General features: G+C 37.1%; 1 protein-coding gene and 1 pseudogene across 32 annotated transcripts in view; one reads left to right on the forward strand and one right to left on the reverse strand.

Moving 5' to 3' along the window:
- Positions 1 to 16,782, reverse strand: part of EIF4G3 (eukaryotic translation initiation factor 4 gamma 3) — a 342,348-nt gene that overhangs the window by 171,007 nt on the left and 154,559 nt on the right. For 4 of the 32 annotated variants that reach the window (XM_043909101.1, XM_043909100.1, XM_043909099.1 and 1 more), the window contains exons 3-4: positions 4,373 to 4,429; positions 3,961 to 4,006 (exon numbers count right to left, since the gene is read on the reverse strand). The exons of 23 other annotated variants lie outside the window; for them this stretch is intronic. In XM_043909101.1, coding sequence (XP_043765036.1) covers positions 3,961 to 4,006; positions 4,373 to 4,429 — 103 coding nt within the window. Of the gene's footprint in view, positions 1 to 2,235; positions 2,324 to 3,960; positions 4,007 to 4,372; positions 4,430 to 7,560; positions 7,566 to 16,782 lie in introns of those variants that run through there. 5 more of the 32 variants (XM_043909096.1, XM_043909103.1, XM_043909097.1 and 2 more) reach the window with 4 other exon arrangements.
- Positions 10,914 to 11,069, forward strand: LOC122699032 (annotated as a pseudogene).

The raw sequence follows: 16,782 nt of genomic DNA on the forward strand, positions 1-16,782 counted from the left end.
TGCCTCATGTATAGTCAGATCATTATGCTGTACACAGTACTGATACAGTGCTGTTTGTCAATTATATCTTAATAAAACTGGGGCAAGTAAGTAAATACTACAGTACTACACAATCTGGTTGGCTGAATCTGAAGAGGTCGAACAAAGGATACAAAGTGCCCATTATGGGACTTGAGCATCTATGGATTTTACAATCTGCGGGGGATCCTGATCTCCAAAGCTGTTCCAGGGTCAACTATATTTTTTAATTAAAGTATGTACATTGTTTTTTTTTTTTTTTTGACATAATGTTATTATTACACACTATGGACTTGTCAAGTATGGATTCGAGAGTTGGACTATAAAGAAAGCGGAGCACTGAAGAATTGATGCTTTTGAACTGTGGTGTTGGAGGAGACTTGAGAGTCCCTTGGACTGCAAGGAGATCTAACCATCCATTCTAAAGGAGATCAGTCCTGGGTGTTCATTGGAAGGACTGATGTTGAAGCTGAAACTCCAATACTTCGGCCACCTGATGCGAAGAGCTGACTCATTTGAAAAGACCCTGATGTTGGGAAAGACTGAGGGCAGGAGAAGGGGACGACAGAGGATGAGATGGTTGGGTGGCATCACCGACACAATGGACATGGGTTTGGGTGGACTCTGGGAGTTGGTGATGGACAGGGAGGCCTGGCTTGCTGTGGTCTATGGGGTCGCAAAGAGCTGGACACGACTGAGTGACTGAACTGAACTGAATGGACTACAATACAGTATTAACACACCTTTTATATGGACTGGGAAGCCAAAAAATTTGTGCGGCTTGCATCACTGCAACATTTGCTTTATTGTAGCATTCTGGAATCAAATCCACAATATTTCTATGGCATGCCTGTATGTACTTTTCTTTTTTCATGAATCAAAAGAATTGGCTACTTTTATACGCACTGAAGAAAAAAAAGTGGGTTTTTCAGTTTCCCTTCATGTGACAGGAGCAGTATAAGCCAACTCGAAAATCCAATACAATTTCTATATTATGTGCACTTGTTTAAATATTTTTGGAAAACAACTGAAATATCTTTTCAGAAATCACAATGAAAACTAAATCAAAAATATTTATGGAAATTTAATACAAAGAAAAGACTATGCTGTGCCTAAATGTGGCCAATAACATGGCTTCTAGTTTTATAAGCTTCAAGAAATTCACAATTTAATCAACAGACAGACAGATATGCTGTACAAAGTATTTACTCAGTCACTCTGAGTATATACTCAAGAGTATAATCCTCTGCAGCCATTAAAAATGATACAGAGGGGCATTTGACAATATGGAAAGAATAATATTCAGAGAGAATGTTCAAATATGCACATATATGGACAGAATGTACTGGTAGTATTTCAAAGCACTAGGGAAATATAAAAATTACTTTATACATTGTGTTGGGATAACTAGATAATCATCTGATGGTAAGGTAGATATATACCCTCCACTCATGATACTAAAAAAATTTCAGACTGATTAAAAATGTTGGAATGTATACTACGACACTTTAATGGTACTAAAAAAATTTCAGACTGATTAAAAATGTTGGAATGTATACTACGACACTTTAATGGTACTAGAGACAAATCTATTTCTATCATCTTAGGGATATTACTTTTAAAATCTGAAAAAAGACTACCTGCTGCTGTTGCTGCTAAGTCACTTCAGTCATTGTTATAAAAAGTTCTCAATTTTGTTTTAACAAATTGATTTATAACTGCTGCTGCTGCTGCTAAGTCGCTTCAGTCGTGTCTGGCTCTGTGCGACCCCATAGACAGCAGCCCACCCGGCTCCGCCGTCCCTGGGATTCTCCAGGCAAGAACACTGGAGTGGGTTGCCATTTCCTTCTCCACACACACATGCATGCATTAACTGGCTTCCCTGGTGGCTCAGACAGTCAAGAATATGCCAGCAATGCAGGAGACCTGGGTTCAATCCCTGGGTCAGGAAGTTCCCCTGGAGAAGGGGACGGCTACCCACTGCACTATTCTTGCCTAGAGAATTCCATGGACAGAGGAACCTGGCAGTTTATACAGTCCATTGGGTCTCAAAGAGTCAGACACGACTGAGTGAATAACACTATATGCATAAATATATGAAATAGATGTTTTTCTTCATTTTTATTAATTTGCTATTATAGGATATAAATAGTGAGAAACTCTTGTATCAAATAAATGTGTGACATCTAAATCTGGCCAGAGAAGTAAAGATAATACCTTAAAGACTAGACCAGCACTTTGACCACGTTGGCACGCACAATGCTTCCAAGCACCTTCAACATCCAATGAATTGTCTTCCTGAGATCTACACAACCAGTGTAAACAGAAATTTCTGTGATGAACTGAAATTCTATAACCACTGGTTTACTTAAATTTTATTTATATACATTTTAATCACTTAAGAGTTTCACCAGTTTTACATGTACCCAGTTTTTGTGTATATTTAGTTCTCAGCAATTTTATCACATTTATAGTTTCCTATAATCCCTGCTATAGTTACAATACAGAAAAGATTCTTCACAAAGATCCTTTGCATTACCCTATAATAGCCACAGGAACCTTCTTTCCTTCCTTCCTTCACCTCTCATGCACATAACCCTTAGCAACCATTAACCTATTCTCCATGTCTATAACTTGATCATATAGAGATGTCATAAAAATGTAAGGAAGTAAGGAAGTTTTAGAACATGTCTTTTTAATATACTGTGTGACCAATGAGAGAAAACAAAACACTTTCACAGTATATTGGGGTTAGATAGTTGTATCAAGAAAAAGCATTTATAAAATTGATTAAGTTACAAGTTGAATTAGGTGCTTTTTCAAAGTAGTGCTATTTTTCACTTGAAAGAATAAATAACAGACAAACTACACTTACCTAGATTTTGATACATGACATTTTATTGAAAAAGAACAAGTGAGCTTGTCACAAAGAAAACTGAAAGTGCTTGTTACTAATGATAAAATTCAACCTTTCAAATGAAAATTCAAATTTTAGAAATGTGTAATTGTCAGCACATTCCCAACATGTAGACTTTCCAGGTGAGAATGTGGTTTTTTAAATATTGTATAATAAACAGTATTTGAAATACCTACATAACTCAGTCAAGCAATATTTTTCAAATGACCCATACACGATGATATACAAAACACACAAACTAAATAATCAATTCAAGTGCAAGATAGACTAACAGATTTTAACGTAACAGAGCACTAGAAGTTCACTAATATGATTCAGATTCCATACTGCAACTAACGTTTAAGAAACTACCACTTTAAGTTTCTGAGAAAGCTGTATAAAATACGCCTACCTCCCTTTCCCAATTAGAGGCCTGTGAAGACTGTCTTTTCCTCACATACTTCAACTGAAGTAACACTCTATGTAACAGATTCAGGGCAGAAGCAGATATAATTCCAGCTAACTTCTGTTAAGCCAGATACTTAAAAATCTGCAAAGCTTTGAATAATACAATTCTGCTCATCAACTTTTTTGTTTTGGAAAGTGTTTCTTCATAAAAACACATTATTCATATTTACATACTAGGTTTGTTTATTTTAAAATTCCTGTTTTAATTTTTAATATAATATTAATACAAGACAAAAAATATTGAGAAACCCAAAATTTTTTATTTAAGCATATAAAGAAGTCTTGAACCAGAAAGTTTGAGAACACTGACTCAGATAAACTCTAGAACAGAAAGGGATCTTCTTTACTTCTTGCAAATAAAATGTTAAACATGCACATTGCTTCCCTATCCTGAAGTTTCTTCCTCAAAACTAAACTTTTCCACATTAATGTGGTTTACTGTGAACTTAAAATAATTTCCATCCATACTGCTTCCAGGAACGTTCAAAAACTGTCTTCCTGAGCTCCACATAACCACATTCAAAAGAACATGAAATATAGTGGTGTTTTTCTCTGTTTCTCCCTGCCTCAACCCTTACCTGGTCTGGCACAATCTGAAGGAAGACATCCAACTCCCAGCTCCTCCTTTAAGACAGAAAGAAAAGGGCTTAACTGGCTTGCACCACTGTGGCTTGTCTGGAGCCGGCCTGAGGGGGCTGGTTTCTGTCTCCTGACTCAGAGCATGGGCAGGGACAGTGGCGTGGCGTGGCGGGGAGTCTGGGGGGCTGAAAGGAGTGGCGCCTGCTGACACAGGTGACAGCTGAAGGACACTTCAGACCTGCAGGCACCTGGGCAAGAGGTGAGAGGCGGAAGGTCGCAACAGAAACGGGACACTTACGGCCTTGAGCAGAAGTCAGGGTAAGACTGACAAACCACAGCGTTTAGAAGGAGCCACGTACACTATAGGACTGGGGGGAACCAAACATGCAAGCCCAGCGAAGATGTACGCACAGAAAATGCCTGAGATGACCTGAAGCCTTTACTGGGCTGACAGCTGGTGGTCTTCCCCTGCAAGAAGCCAGTTTTCAAATTTACTGGAAGGTATGGCTGTTTTTTCAAATGCTCAATTATCAACAGAACATTACAAGGCATTTAAATAAATAGGGAAACATGGCACATTCAAAGGAACACATTCAAAAGAAATCTCTAGAAACTGACCTTAAAGAGAGACAAACTTTGGAGTTACTTGACAAAGACGCTAAAACAATTATATTGAATATGCTCAGTTAACTACAGGGAAACACAGAAACATAAAGGGAACTAGGAAAACAATATACAAACAAAATGAGAATATTAACAAAGAAACAAAAACTGTGAAAACAAGTTTACAATCTCTGGAACAGAAAAATACAATTGGCTTTTTAAAATTCACTTGAAAAGTTCAACAGCAGATTCAAATAGGCAGAAGAAAGAATTGGTGACCTTGAGGAGAAAAGCTTTGGAATTATATCAAGACTGAGAAGAAAAATTTTAAATATAATGAAAAAAAGTAAATAGAGTCTAAGGAACTTATGATAAGGGACCCAATCAAAAAACTAATATATGCATTACACGAGAAGACAGTAGGGGCAGAGGGTTTATTTGAAAAAAATCATGGCTGAAAATGTCCCAAATTTGAGGAAAGACAAGGACATACAAATAAAATAGACTCAATGAACCGTAAGTGAAATATATTATAATCAAACTCTTAGGGGGAAACAAAAAAACACCTGCTAAATGAGAATTCTATATGACACAAAACTGTCCTTCAAACATGAGGGGAAAATTTCCAGATAAAACCTGAGGGAGTTCGTTTGCACAAGACTTGCCCTACAAGAAATGTTAAAGAGAGTCTTTATACTGGAAACAAAGGTACACAAAAAAATAACCAGAAGCCATATAAAACTAAGAAATTCTCCAGTAAAGGGAAATACATGGGCATATTAAAAAAAAACCTTAATTATTTTTATTTTGACTCATAACTCCACTTATAGGTGGGCTGCAGTCCATGGGGTCGCTAAGAGTCAAACACGACTGACGTGACTTAGCAGCAGCAGCAGCAGGACTTAAAAACATAAAAGCAATTATAAAGACATGCTAATGGATACATAATATATAATGACCCAATCTGTGACACCAATATTATAAAGTGGGAGGAGGCATAGGTGTAAAGAACTATTTGCAAGTAATTGAAGTTAAGTTGTTATTAAAATAGAATGTTACAACTGAAGGATGTTACACGTACTCCCCATGGTAGCCAAAAAGAAAGTATTTTTTAGAATATATACGAAAGGAAATGAGAAGGGAATTAAAACATATCACTACATAAACACAATTAAATGAAAAGCAAGGTAATAAAAGAATAACGCCACCAACAAAAAGAGCTCTAAGTCAGGTGGAAAAAAACCAAAATGGCAACTGTGAGTTCTTTTCTATCAGTAATTAATTTAAACACAAGTAGACTGAACTCCTGGGTTTGATCCCTGCGTTGGGAAGATCCCCTGGAGGAGGGCATGGCAACCGACTCCAGTATTCTTGCCTCAAGAATCCCCATGGACAGAAGGCTACACTCCACAGGGTCGCAAAGAGTAGGACACAACCGAGCGACTAAGCACAGCACAGATTAAACTCGTGTAACTGAAAGAAAGGTTGGCAGAATGGATTTCTAAAAAATAAGATTCAATGACATTCTGTCTACAAAAGATTCACTTTAGACCTAAAAATCCAAAGATTGAAACTCAAAGAAGGAAAAAATATTCCATGCGAAGCAACCAAAAAGGGGCAGGGATGGCTATACTAATATCAGCCAAAACACACATTAAGTAAAACACTGTCACAAGAGACAAAGGGCATCATATAAAGAGAAAATGTCAATTAACCGAGATGTACCACCTATAAACACATACTCATCAAATATCAGAAATTCTAAATTTATGAAGTACCCCCTGACAGAATTAAAGGGAAAAAATAGCTCTACAATAAAAGTAGCAGACTTCAAAGCCTCCTTTTCAATAATGGATAAAAGAACCTGAAGCGGGGGGCGGGGGGGAATCAATAAATAGAACCGACTTGGGACTTGCCTGGTGGTCCAGCAGTTAAAAGTCTACCTGCAACTGCAGGGAACCTGGGTTCAACCCCCAGTCCAAGAATATCCCACATGTCAGGGAGCACCCAAGCCTGCGTGCTGCAACTGCTAAAGCCAGGGGGCCCAGAGGGCTCCTCAACAAGAGAAGCCGCCGCAACGAGAAACCTTCACACCAAGACAAGGAACCGCCGCCACTCACCGCAAGGGGAGAAGACCTGGCGTGCAACAATAAAGACCAAGCACAGACAAAAATAACTAAATTCATTAATTTTTAAAAAACAGAGGACTTAAACAATACAACAGACCAAGTGTATCTAAAAGACATAAAAAATACTGCTGTGATACAACACGGCAGAAGACAGATTTTTTTAAGTGCACATGGAATATTCGCCATAACACAACGTATGTTTGATCACAAGATAATTTTCAATCAATTTTTTTAACCTACATTTTCTCATCCCAATGGAATGAAAGTAGAAATCAAGAGCAGATAGAAAATAACAAAAGATGTGAAAATTAAACAGTACAGTCTTCAATAACCAGTGAGTCAAAGAAGAACTCACAAAGGAAATTAGAAAATATCTTGAGACAAAAGAAAATGAAAAAACAACAAACCCAAATTTATGGGATGTGACAAAAACTGCACTGAAAGGGAAATCGAATGGCTTCTGGTTCAAGATGGTGGAACAGAAGAAAACATGCTCTCCTGCTCCTGCGAGAATGCCAAAATCGCAACTAGCTGTTGAATAACCATAACAGGAGGATGCTGGAACCCAACAAAAAGGACACCCCACGTCCAAGACAAGAAGCTGCAGTGAAACGGCAGGAGGGGCTGCAGTCAGACGGCAGGAGGGGTGTAATCACAATAAAATCAAATCCATACCAGTCAGGGGGGTGACCCACAAACTGGAGAACAATAATACCAAAGAAGTTCTCCCACTGTTGTGAAGGTTCTGAACCCCATGTCAGGCTTCCTAGCCTGGGGATCTGACAAAGGGTCTGGGAATTCCCTGGGAATCTGACCTTGAAGACCAATGGGATTTGATTACAGGACTTCCAGAGGACTGGGGAAAACAGAGACTCCAGTCTTGGAGGGCACAAAATATTCTATGCACCAAGACCCAGGAGAACGGAACAGTAACACCACAGAGACGGAACCAGATCTACCTGCTAGTGCCGGAGGCTCTTCTGTGGAGGCATGGGTCAGCACGGGCTCGCCACAGGGATGGGGGCGCTAGCAGCAACAGTCCTGGAAGGTGGCCCTTGGCATAAGTCCTCTTGGAGATCACCATTATCTCTACCATGGAGCCCACAGACCCAAGGACTGGTTTGCCACAGGCCAAAAATAATACCAGGGAGACAGCACAACCCCACCCATCAGAAAATAATTGGATTTTAAAGTTTTACTGAGCAAGGCCCTGCCCACCAGAGCAAGACCCAGTTTTTCCCACTGCCGTCCCCTCCCATCAGGAAGCTTACACAAGCCTCTCAGCCTCCTCCATCAGAAGGCAGACAGAAGAAGACAGAAGAAGTACAATCCCATAGTGACTAAAACAAAACCACATTACAGAAAGTTAACCAGCATGAAAAAGCAGAAAGTTATGTACCAGATAAAGGGGCAAGATAAAACCCCAGAAAAACAATTAAGTGGAGATAGGCAACCTTCCAGAAAAAGAATTGAGAATAGTGATAGTGAAGATGATTCAGGATCTCAGAAAAAGAATGGAGACAAAGATTGAGAAGATGCAAGAAATGTTTACCAAAGACCTAGAAGAACTAAAGAACAAACAAACAGAGATGAACAATACACCAGAAGAAATCCATAGCAGAATAACTGAGGCAGAAGAACAGATCAATGACCTGGAAGACAGAATTGTGGAAAACACTGCCATAGAACAGAATACAGAAAAAAGAATGAAAAGAAACGAAGACAGCCTAAGAGACCTCTGGGACAACATTAAACGTACCAACAACTGCATTGTACATGTCCCAGAAGGAGAGAGAGAGAAAGGACCTGAGAAAAGAGGTCCTGAGAAAATTTGAAGAAAACTTCCCTAACAAGGGAAAGGAAACAGTCAACCAAGTCCAGGAAGCACAGAGAGCCCCAGGCAGGATAAACCCAAGGAGGAACACACTGAGACACACAGAAATCAAAATGACAAATACTAAAGAAAGAGATAAAATATTAAAAATAAGGGGAAAATGACACGTAACATACAAGAGAACTTCCATCAGCCTATCAGCTGATTCCTCAACTGAAACTCTACAAGCCAAAAGGGAATGTCATGATGTATTTGAAGTGATGAAAGGGAAGAATCTATAACCAAGAATATTCTACCTGGCAAGACTCTCCTTCAGATATAATGCAGAAATCAAAACCTGTCCAGACAAGCAAAAGTTAAAAGAATTCAGCACCACCAAACCAGCATTACAACAAATGCTAAAGCAACTATTCTAGGCAGAAAACATAAGAGAAGGAAAGGACCCTACCTATACAAAATAAACCCAAGACAATTAAGAAAATGGTAATAGGACCATACATATCAATAATTACCTTAAATGTAAATGGACTAAATTCATGAATTAAAAGGCAGAGACTGGCTGAGCAAATGAAAACATGTGTATACTGTACTTCCACTTTACCACATCATTCTGCTTGACCCAAATTGTATGCTCCCCAAATCTGCTCCCTAAATTGCATGTAATTATTTTATATTGTTAGGTTAATCATGTTCCCATTATGCTTACAATTGTAATTCTCTCTTTTTGGGGGGGTCTAGTTATTGATTGTGAAAACTGATAAACATCTTTTACTATTATGATTGTGATTATATAACTATTAACTTACTTAATACCAGTGTTTCATGATTTTAGGTAACAGAAACATAATAAAATTCTATTATCATCAAAACTATCATTTAATAGAAAAACCCATAATCACTTTTCAAAATCCAAATATGTATCAGAATTATCTTGGAATTTTTAAAAAAATACAGATGCCCAGGTATTGTTTTTTTGTTTGTTTGTTTTTTTTGACCAGAGCTCAAGATATGTTTCTAATGAGCAGCCCTGTTTAAAAACAACTGGACTATATGAGGATCTCTTTCACTTTTTCTATTTCATATCCAGTGCTCCCATTTCATCTAGTCTATTTTTCCCATTTCTCCATCTGTCCTTTTTCCTTTTTGATGTTCTTTCTCAAGCTTCTATCAAGAACACTATAGAAGTATTCTCATACATATATATATTAAGTAAAATGTAGAATATATGTATTTTAGAAAACTAAAATGAATTTTTGCCTAACAAAAAATGTATGACAGTTTAATTCCAACTGACTTAGTATGAATAGATTGCTAGATTTCTAATTTAAAAAAATATTCAACAAGCAACAAAGGTTTCCTGTATAGCACAGGAAACTGTACTCAATGTTTTATAATAACTTATAATGGAAAATAATTTCAAAAATAATATATATATAACTGAATCACACACACAAAAAAGAATGCTACTTTTCTAAATTTAGTAATGTTTATCTATTTGCCAGCTTTTCTGAATGTCCTATGGATATCTAGTAACAACGTATGAGATACAACTTTTACATATATTTGTGTACATATGAGATTAATAAAACTAAATAGAAATCTATTATATTTAAATTACTAATGACATAATTCAAGATGCTCCTGTTCTTATTTTTCTGCACTTGATAAAATATTCTCAGAGAAACGTTAGTATGTCTCACTATGATTATATATTTTTTCTTTTCCCTCATATTTCTTCTGGGTTTAGCTTTATGTTTCTTTGTTGTTAGGTGTCTAATGGTCTATGATGTCTATCTTGTGAATAGTAACTTTTATCATAAAAAATATTCATCTTTGTTCCAATTAAAATAAAGAAATTAATTTTAAAAAAGCAGAAATCTCGTATCAACAACCTAACTTTACACCTTGTGCATGCTAAGTCACTTCAGTCATGCCCGCCTCTTTGTGACCCTACGGATTGTAGCCCACCAGGCTCCTCTGTCCTTGGGATTTCCCAGGCAAGAACACTGGATTGGGTTGCCATCCCCTTCTCCAGGAACTTTATGCTTTAAGGAACTAGAAACAGAAGAACAAACCAAACCAAAAACTATTAGAAAAATGTAAATAAAGACTAAAGCAGATTTTTGAAAAATACAGTATATTAAGAAAAATACGGTATATGTAAAACTGAATTACCCTGGTGTACACCTGAAACTAACACAACACTGTTAATCAGCTATATAGCAATATAAAATAAAAATTAAGTAAATGAAAATAGAAAACAAAAAATACAGTGTAGAACAATACAAAAAATAGTAATAAAACCAAGATCAACAAAACTGAAAAAAACTAACTAGACTGAGGAAGAAAAATAAGGGAGATAAATAAGTCAACAAGGGGACATTTTAGCTTTGTGCAATGGCAGTATTGTAGCCAATGAGGTTTATCCGAGGCGCGATTATTGCTAATTGAAACAAGGGGACATTTTAACTGATGACACAGAAATGTAAGGGCTTCCTGGATAGCTCATGTGGTAAGAATCCTCTGCCTGCAACGCAGGAGGCACAGGAGACTCGGGTTCCATCCCCAGGTGGGGAAGACCCCCTGGAGGAGGAAGTGGCAACCCACTCCAGTATTCTTGCCTGGAAAATCCCACGGACAGAGGAGCCTGGCAGGCTACAGCCCAAGGGGTTGCAAAGAGTTAGACATGACTGAGCATTATGTTCATAAAGAGAATGCCATAAACAATTATACACCAAGGTCTAGTTAACCTATATGAAACAAACAAACTCCTAGAAGCTCATAACCTACAATGACTGAATATTGAAAAAATAGAAAAACGGAAGAGACGTATAACTAGAAAGGAGACTAAACTAGTCATCAAAAACCTTGCAACAGAGACCAGCCCAGGAACACACAGTTTCATTGGTGACTTTTAACAAATATTTAAAGACATAGAGAATACTTCCAGACTCATACTATGAGGCTAACATTAACCAGATACTAAAACCAGACAAAAATAATACAAGAAAGGTACAGACTAATATTCCTGATTCAAAATTCCTCAACAAAATACTAACAAACAGAATTCAATAACACAGTAAACAGATTATATATCATGACCAAGTAAGATTTATTCCTGAAATATAAGGCTAGTTCAACAAACAAAAATCATTCAATACCCCTACAATTAACAAAATAGAGAAAAAACACGAGATCATTTGAACTGATGCAGAAAAAAATATGTGATAAACTTCAATAATCTTTCAGGATAAAAACACTCAAACTAGGAACAGAAATAAACGACTGGAATTTCCCTGGTGGTCCAATGGTTAAGAATCCACCTTCCAACGTAGGGGATGCAGGTTCAATCCCTTGTGGGAAAAGATCAAGACCCCACATGCCCATTACTGAGCCTATGCACCACAACTAAGACTCAAGGCAGCCACAAAGAAATAAATTTTTTAAAAAAGGAAACTACTTCAATATAATAAAGGCCACATGTGAGAAGTTCACACCTAACATCATACTCGTTGGTGAAAAACAAAGTTTTTACTTTAAAATCAAGGATAGGACAAAAATGCCTGCTTGCAGGACAACCGCTCAGCCTGGTTAGAGATCCACCCAGAGCAACAAAAGGAGGAGAGAATAAAAGCAACCCAAACTGGGGGGAAAAAGGAAAATTATCTGTTTACAGACAGCATAACCTATGCAAGGAGCCCCAAAGATTTTATAAAAGCCTGGTAGAAGTCATACATGAATTCACCAAAGTTACAGGATAAATAATACATACATAAAAACTAGCTGTTTCTCTATACTAACAGTAACACTGAAAAATAAATTAAGAAAACAATTATACTTACATTGAGAATTTGAAATTAGATGCAAACTATTTATTATACACAGAATGAATAAACACCAAGGCCCTACTGTATAACATAGGGATCTACCATCAATATCCTGTGATAAACCATAAAAGAATATGTGTGTGTGCACAAAGAATCACTTTGTTGTACAGGAGAAACTAACACAATATTGTAAATCAACTATATTTCAATAATTTTTTAAAAATTCCATTTACAAGAGCATCAAAAAGAACAAAATACTTAGAAATAAAATTAACCAAAGAAGTGAAAGACTCGTCACTAAAAACTTTAAAATGCTGTTGAATGAAATTAAAAAGGACACAAAAAAATGCAAAGAGCCCCCTTGCTGATGAACTGGAAGACCTGACACGCTAGGGTGTCAACAGCTCCCGAAGTAATGTGCAGACTCAGTGAGGTCCCTGTGAAAGTCTAATGACACGCTTTGCAGCCACAGAAAAATCCACTCTAAAGCTCATATACAATCTCCAGGAACTCTGAAAAGTGAGAATAATTTTGGAGAAGAAGAACAAAGTTGGAGATCTCACACATTCTGATTTCAAACTTATTATATAAGTCCATAGAAATCAAAACAAAGTGATACTGGTACAAAGACACAGACAGACAAATGGAAGAAAAATAAAGATCTAGAAATAAACCTTCACATGTATGGTTTACAGTGATTTTTGACAAGAATACCAAAACTACTCAGCAAGCAAACAGTGCTGGAAAAACTGGATATCCACGTGAAAAAGAAGGAAGCTGGGTCCTAATCTTTTACCGCATACAAAAATTAACTCAAAATGTATAAACTACCAATCCTAAGAGTGTATAAATCTTAAGAGAACATATAGGGAGAAAGTTTTACGATACAGGATTTAGCAATATTTTCGGGTATGACCCCAAGAACACAAGAAACAAAAGAGCACATAAACTGGACTAAATCAAATCTAGAGGCAACTATGCACCGAAGGACACATCAGTAGTGTGAAAAAGAAACTCACAAGAATGGAGAAAATATTTGTAAATCATGTATCTGAAAAGAAGTTAATATACAGAAATCCAAACAATTCAACAACAACAAAAATCCTAACTTAAGAAGGGGCAACCAATGTTCCTCACAGCACTGTTTATAATAGCTGGGACGTGGGAGCAGCCTGGATGCCCATCAGCAGACGGATGGGTAAGGAAGCTGTGGTACATGTACACCATGGAATATTACTCAGCCATTAAAAAGAATACATTTGAATCAGTTCTAATGAGGTGGATGAAACTGGAGCCTATTACACAGAGTTAAGTAAGCCAGAAAGAAAAACACCAATACAGTATACTAATGCATATATATGGAATTTACAAAGATGGTTATGATAATCCTATATGCAAGACAGAAAAAGAAACACAGATGTATAGAACAGACTTTTGGACTCCGTGGGAGAAGGCGAGGGTGGGATGATCCGAGAGAAGAGCATTGAAACATGCATATTATCAACTGTGAAACATGGGATGGGGAGGGAGGTGGGAGGAGGGTTTAGGATGGGGAACACATGTAAATCCATGGCTGATTCATGAGAGTGTATGGCAAAAACCACTAGAATACTGTAACGTAATTAGCCTCCAACTAATATAAATAAAAGAAAAAAAAATAAGAAGGGGTAAAAAATTTGAATAACCATTTCTCCAAAGAAGGTACAGAAATAGCCAATAAGCACATGAAAAGATACTCCCCAATCCCTGGAGAGAAATTCAAATCAAAACCACAATGACATACTAACTCACACCCACCAGGATGGCTACTGAAGAAAATAACAAATGTTTGGTAAAGCCTGGAGAAACTGAAACAGTTACACATTGCTGGTATCCATGTTAAAACAGTGCAGCCACCATGGAAAAAAGAATGACAGCTCTCAAAAAGATGGAAAACAGAACAGTCACGGAAGCATGAGTGTTAAGTCGCTTCAGCCGTGTCTGACTGTTTGGACCACAGTCTACCACGCTCCTCTGTCTATGGGATTCTCCAGGCAAGAATACTAGACTAGGTTGCCATGCCCTCCTCCAGGGTACCTTCCCAACCCAAGGATCAGACCCACAATCTCCTATGTCTTAAGCAAGTTCTGTACATGCTTGAACTGTCAGGCTGGGTTTGGTTTTACCTTCTAAGTCATGTCCAACTCTTGCAACCCCATGGACTGTAGCCCGCCAGGCTCCTCTGTCCATGGGATTCTCCAGGCAAGAATACTGGAGTGGGTTGCCACTTCCTCCTCCAGGGATCTTCCTGACCCAGGAATCGAATGCAGGTCTCCTGCATTGCAGGCAGATGATTTACTGACTGCGCTATGAGGGAACTGTCATATACTTGAGCAATTCAATTTCTGGATATATACACAAAAGATTGAAAAGTACAGCTTTGAAGAGATGATTATACATCTATGTTCACAGAAGTATTCACAATATTCAGAAGCTGGAAGCAACTCAAGTGTCCACTGATAAGTGAATGGATAAATAAAATGTATACACATGTAATAGAGTATTATTCACTCATTAAAAGAAAGGAAATTCTGACACATGTGACAATATGAATGAACCTTGAAGACATGATGCTAAGAGGAGTAACCCAGTCACAAAACGACAGTGCGTGATTGTATTTTGAGGTACTTAAACTAGTCAGATTTAAAGACAGAAAACGGAATGGCTGCTGCCCAATGGCAGGGGAAGGAGGGGTTGGTGGCTGTAATTTAACGGGTACAGAGTCCCAGCTGCACGAGGTAAAAGAGTTCTGAAGACACTGACATTGCACAGATATGTGGATGTAATTAATACCTTCAACTGTACACTTTTAAATAGTTAAGACAGCAAATTTTCTATGTATTTAACATTAACACAATTTTTTAAAAATTTAAGTATCAAAAAACATCACAAAGTCTAATCACAAACAACTTTGTTTCAACAGCATATATTCAACATCATCAATTAGTTGTCTGACTAATACATATCTGACTACATATACTTAAATATACTTGCTTATTTGTATCCTGTTGAATTCTAAACAATACTTGATCAAGTAGACTTCTCTAAACATTGATAACTTGATATGGCACTGTAAGCCACCCAAAACTCATAAACGGTAGTTAGTTATAAAAAATCACCTTATACAGATTTAAAAATCATCATTTAACAGTCTGCACAACACACAATGCCTTTTATATATTTCAGTGATGGGAAAGCCCAAGGTCTTATCATTTATTTCCAAGAAAGGAGAGTAACACAGAGAATGAGACCCAGGCAGAGTATATAGGTAACCATGTCATAAAAAGGTATTAACTGAAAATAAAACAAAATTCCTCCTACTCCACTTGACATCATCAAAAAACACTACAAACAGCACTACAGGAAACACAAATAATTCCTCAAGTACAGAAGAGAAAACACTGTTTATTCACATCATTCAGGGTCACGAAGGGTCCACTGGCCTGGTGCCACCACCAACTGTACGCGGCCTGGAGAACCACTTTCCCTTTTCCCGAATCTCAATTTACTTCCTGTGGAATAATATGCGAGTTGGCTTGAAATCATTTTTCATCGGTTCTTCAGAACATGCACAAACATCACGGCTAAACCTTAGGTTTTCAGGCCCAGATAATTTTAAAATACTGAGAAACAACCAATTTTTCACTTATATGGAAAACAAATAGTCAATGCAACTGCTGGAATTACTTTCAAATGGTGTTCAAGTCAGGGCCCATTTATATGGACTTAATTAGGTATATTAAATTCCTAATGACAACACCAACTAAAAGGATGCTAAAATAGAAATCCCAGTAAATATTCAAAATAAAAACAAATCTTCTCATGCTTGCTTAATATCTTCTGAAACACAGAATTAAAGATTAAAACACTGCAATAATTGTTTAATTCACAATTTATTTTATTCATCCACCATAAAAAGCTATGTATTTCCCACTTTACATGTAGTATAAAGCACTGTGTAAGCAATATAATCCTACGGACTACTAGACCTAAGCAAATATTCCTAGTTAAACATTATTGTAAACAGAATGTTGGCAGTTATTTCTTCTTAATGAATCCATTTTCCATTTTCCTTTCGAAATAATCTGACTCAAGTTCACATGCTGCACTTCGAAGACAAACACTCCAAATGTCAAAAAGAATAAATCATAGTGACTCACTGCCTCCCAGACAAATGAGCAGATTATGATTACTAGATATGTTCAGGCTTCCAAGGGCTTTCTCATTCAGAGACATGCATATAAATAGGTACACAGGGTAATAATAATCACATTTCACACGCTGAAAGACTCAACTGCAGTAACCGGTGGTGCAAACCCTGAGGACAAGGTGAGCAACTCAAGAAAATCAAGAGTAAAACTACTAATATCATAATTTAATATTAAAGAA

The sequence above is a fragment of the Cervus elaphus genome, chromosome 8 (assembly GCF_910594005.1).
Source record: "Cervus elaphus chromosome 8, mCerEla1.1, whole genome shotgun sequence".
Taxonomy (NCBI): domain Eukaryota; kingdom Metazoa; phylum Chordata; class Mammalia; order Artiodactyla; family Cervidae; genus Cervus; species Cervus elaphus.